This window comes from Vigna unguiculata, chromosome 5, assembly GCF_037176805.1.
Source record: "Vigna unguiculata cultivar grain cowpea cultivar isolate G323 ecotype 2 chromosome 5, ASM3717680v1, whole genome shotgun sequence".
Classification (NCBI taxonomy): domain Eukaryota; kingdom Viridiplantae; phylum Streptophyta; class Magnoliopsida; order Fabales; family Fabaceae; genus Vigna; species Vigna unguiculata.
Genome location: NC_140796.1, coordinates 17,044,420 through 17,048,854, shown reverse-complemented (window position 1 = coordinate 17,048,854; position 4,435 = coordinate 17,044,420). Strand labels below are relative to the sequence as shown.

General features: G+C 31.7%; 1 protein-coding gene across 1 annotated transcript; it reads left to right on the top strand.

Moving 5' to 3' along the window:
* Positions 1-2,707: 2,707 nt before the first annotated feature.
* On the top strand, positions 2,708-3,697 carry LOC114184057 (receptor-like protein kinase-related family protein). The gene has a single exon (XM_028071294.2). It carries the CDS (start codon positions 2,729-2,731, stop codon positions 3,503-3,505), a length of 777 nt encoding a protein of 258 aa, XP_027927095.1. The 5' UTR covers positions 2,708-2,728; the 3' UTR covers positions 3,506-3,697.
* The last annotated feature ends 738 nt before the right edge of the window (positions 3,698-4,435 follow it).

Sequence of the window (4,435 nt, the reverse complement as noted above, 5' to 3'; positions counted from 1 at the left end):
CAATATCTCAAGCACCTTGTAAGCCTAGCAACGCCTTCATACGTAGAAACCATTTTTCACAATTCTCTTTTGTAAGACGAGGAAATTGGAAGGTGGTATACCCATTGCTTACCATCTCTCAATTTTATCTTTTTTTTCCTCTCAACTCTATTTTATTTTTCTGAACTCTCTAGATCAAACTTAGCTTTTGATACCACTTTGTATAGGAAGATGTGAGAAGTAGAAGAGAGAACTCAATTTTCTTGTTTGAAAAGGTCAAGTACAATGGGGTATTTATAGGTGCTATGGAATTTTCTATGAGCTTTTCTACATCCTTCACTAATTAAGACTTTCTAGATATTCTAGACTCTACTTCACTATTGGAAAAATCCAAATTATTGACGAATATTTACCAACAAATTGCAATTCGTTGGTAATGATTAAAGTCATTACTAATGCATATTCTATACATTTCTTTTTCTCAAAGTGTACAATAACAGTTCAGCCATAAGTTGCCACTTTGATAGCTTGTCATCTCCCCCATAAGCAGCTTGAGCAACAACATTTGCAACATTTGTACTCATCTTGTTATCCTCTTCCTTGTTCGGCTGCTAACAAATTTCCAATGTTGATAAAGTGAAGAGTACATATTTAAGCAAAGGCTTGTTGTGCAATTGCACTCAGAGTCGAGACACCTACAATAGTCACAACTTTATAATAGATCACATTTTTCAAGCTAGTCATAATTAAATCTATAAAATCCAAGTGCCCAATCTTCATGTTAACATACACCTAAATAAGTATCAAATAGTTTATGGATTGTCCCTTTCTTGGTGGTTAGTGGTATGGTCCTGTAGAATGATTTATAGCTTAATCACCACTACACTCAATATGAAAGTAACATTTGTTAAGTGATTCTCGTATAGAAAAAGAAGTAACATACAGTTTATGATTTAAAAAAAAATCACATCACCAAGCACCAACAACTTCTAATATCTAATATCAGTGATAAAGTTTCAAAGCAAAATTACATTAAAGAGTACTAACTGTAACACCACGGGCGTGAAATTCTCTTCACATATGTAGATAGAAACATATAAGAAACAAGTATTAAAGCAAGCACATGACAACTTAAACCAAACTCAAACACAAATTCAAAATAGATGTTTTCATGAATTCGATATAATACCATATCATTTTTCTGATGGCATGGAAGGTTTCCTTTGGATTAGAACCTATATAAAACAAAGATTACAGAAAAAATGACAACCAACAGAATTAAATCGTGCACCATATACAAACAATAAAAATGTTTAAGAAATCACTAATGAGAAATAAGAATCCACAACTCATTATATTTTATAGGGATGGTGTTACAGATTTCATAAGATGATCTGTAATTCATTAGAAAGCAAGTTACTTATCCTAGTTAGAATGTTGATCGAGAAAAGTTGATAGAAGCAAGGGTCAAAGTTGATAGAAAAGGAGATAAAGTAACAACCGCTTAGGAGATATAATGAACACTGCTGAGGGTAATGTTTTAAGACAACTATAGAAAGACCTGAGATGTAACCTATTTAAATTTTAAATTCAAAATTTTGTAGCTATCCAAGAATGGTTAGTTAATAGAAATAATTTATTTTGTATTTTACAAGGATGACTAATTGTGGAATAATACTTACATCCTAAGAAACACTGTGAATAGGAAAAATGACTAATCTAATGTTTGACTGATGCAATTTGGATGCAATTTGGACACCATTCATTGATTTATGTTACAAGTTCGTTTATTTATTTTTTTTGGTAATTTTCTTGTTGTTGTTTAATCTTGTGTTATTTACTTTGTATTTCAATTTGTGTAATCATCATTCATACCACTTTAAAATTTACCATTTTAGTTTTTGCACTTCGCCCATTCTGTTTTTGTTCTCACTAGTTGCTAAAACCCAAAACAAAAGACATATTGTATGAGTGAGACATGTATGAAATTCTAATCAAAGTATAAGTGAATGCGAAATCGAATTACTTGGACACTTGGATCAGATTAATTCACAATAAACAACTTGTATGTCAAACTAGTCTTGTGGATAGAGGATTACAGAACAACACCCTAGTTAGATCGAAAAACTTGAGTTTATTAATTGAGAAAAAATCTACATCGAGTTGGTTTAGTTTAAGAAAAAATGAAATCAAACTAAATTCTGGATAAGAAAAAACTATAATATTTATTTTTAGTTTATATTTCTCGTATAGAAGTCTTTACGAAACACTTCAAAAATATCTTGGAACATGGTTTATATTAGACGACTCTATTAACAAATAATTAGCATAATTTGTTCGATATATTTTAAAGTTCTAATCAAAACCCCATTTCTAGAGTTAATATTTTGAAAAAAAACAGTAACCATTAAATTATTACCACAATCTTTTTGAAGTGGTTATGTTGCTTCCCACCCAAAATCCTCGAGTGGATTTTTCTAGATATCTTCATAGGAATTTTACTGAGAACATTCAATCCACTCAAACACATTATTGGCTTCATCCCATCTTATGAAGAATATCTGCGATCACTTTCTCCGATCACATAAGTCAACGAAGCATGACAGTGACTCCTGCATCCTCCACTAATCATGGTGCTCACAAGTCAGCAATGTCTGCTTGAAACATTCAACTGAACGTTCCACTATGACCCACCTTCATTTTTCTTCATAATAAGAAGCACTTAGCTCAGCGAAAATGGTAAAATAAAATGATGCATTTCTCACACAAACCCATGTTCTTAATTTTCCTATGCATTTGGGGTGCAAAAGCTGCCGACCCTTTAGGCAAATTCTGCAATAGAAACACCAACATCAGCAGTGGAGGAAAATTATCTGCCAATATCGATAAACTATTGGAAGAACTAGCCCTCAAAACTCCCTCCACTGGTTTTGTTGCCACCACTTATGGAAAAGACCAAGACAAAGTCTATGCATTGGCTCAGTGTAGAGGAGATGTGAGCACTGAAGATTGCTCCACTTGTATTCAAGATGCCACAAAGCAAATCCGTCAACGCTGTCCAAACCAAGCTGATGCAAGGATTTGGTATGACTATTGCTTTCTGAGGTTCAACAACAAGAGTTTCTTTGGTGAGGTTGATACATCTTTTGGTATATTCTATTTCAATGTTGAAAACGTAACTGACCCTGAAGCTTTCAATGAAGAGCTTGGGGCTCTGATGAATCGCATTAGAGCACAAGCTGTGGTGCCTAAAGAGGAAGGGCTTGGGAAGGGAAAATCTGTGTTGTCTCCATTTGTGACACTCTATGCATTGGTGCAATGCACCAGAGACTTGTCTGAATTATTCTGTGCTCAGTGTTTGGCTGTTGCAGTGAACAACTTCCCCAAATTTTGCAGCAATCGTAAAGGGTGTAGAGTGCTATACAGTTCTTGCTATGTTCGATATGAACTCTACCCTTTTTTCTTCCCACTTGATTCTAACAAAACAGGAACTTCGAATGCAGTGAAAGTCAGCGTTTACACTTAAGTACCATTCTGTTGTGAAAAACTGTGTTCATGGTTGCTACTAAACAACCCTTGAACATTGAAATTGCATTTAAAAACACTTTGAAACTGTAATATGTTGAAGCATAAGACGGTGTCTCAATCGTTAGCGTGGATTGAATTCTGTAGTTATATATGTCCAAAAGCTTTGTATGTTGTATGAGTAGACATGTGACACGTCTTGTCTGTTTTAATTACACACATATGTCGGAATAAATTTGTTTTCGAAAATGACAGAATTTTTTTTGTAAAATAAAATTAGTTTATTTTAAAATTTGAAAAATAAGGAATTATATATATATATATATATATATATGAATAAATTTCTGTTCAAGAATCTTTTATCGTAGAAAAATAAAATAAAAGGAGTTTTTCATAGACTATAATTAGTTTACGTAAGATTTGTAAAACGGAAGTTTAGAAAAGTTTTACGAAAGGATTTATACAAATTAATTCAGGATTAAAAAGGTTTTGGTACTTTAACTTTAAGTAAAATTTAGAATTAGTTTCTTTTCAAAATTTTGGATTGATATAATCTTTCATATTTAGAAATGCGTGAATTTTAGTTCTTTTAATCCAATTTTGTTAGATTTATTTGAAATTTCAAATGCTTTTCTTAACTAACATTGAAACGAAAATGTGACAAATGGAATCAACAACTCAAATGCTATCATGAAACGCAATTGAAATGCCAAATTAACTTAACAAAATTTGTTTAAATTAACTAAATTAATATATTTATAAAGTTTGAGAACTAAATCAGGCCAAAGTTTCGAAAAGAGACTAAATCCAATTTTTACTCAAAGTTAAAGAATCAAAAACATATTTAACCCATCAATTTATATACAGGTAACTGTAATTTATGAAAATATTTAATTTTTTTCTTTGTATCTTGTATATACTCAAAATTTAT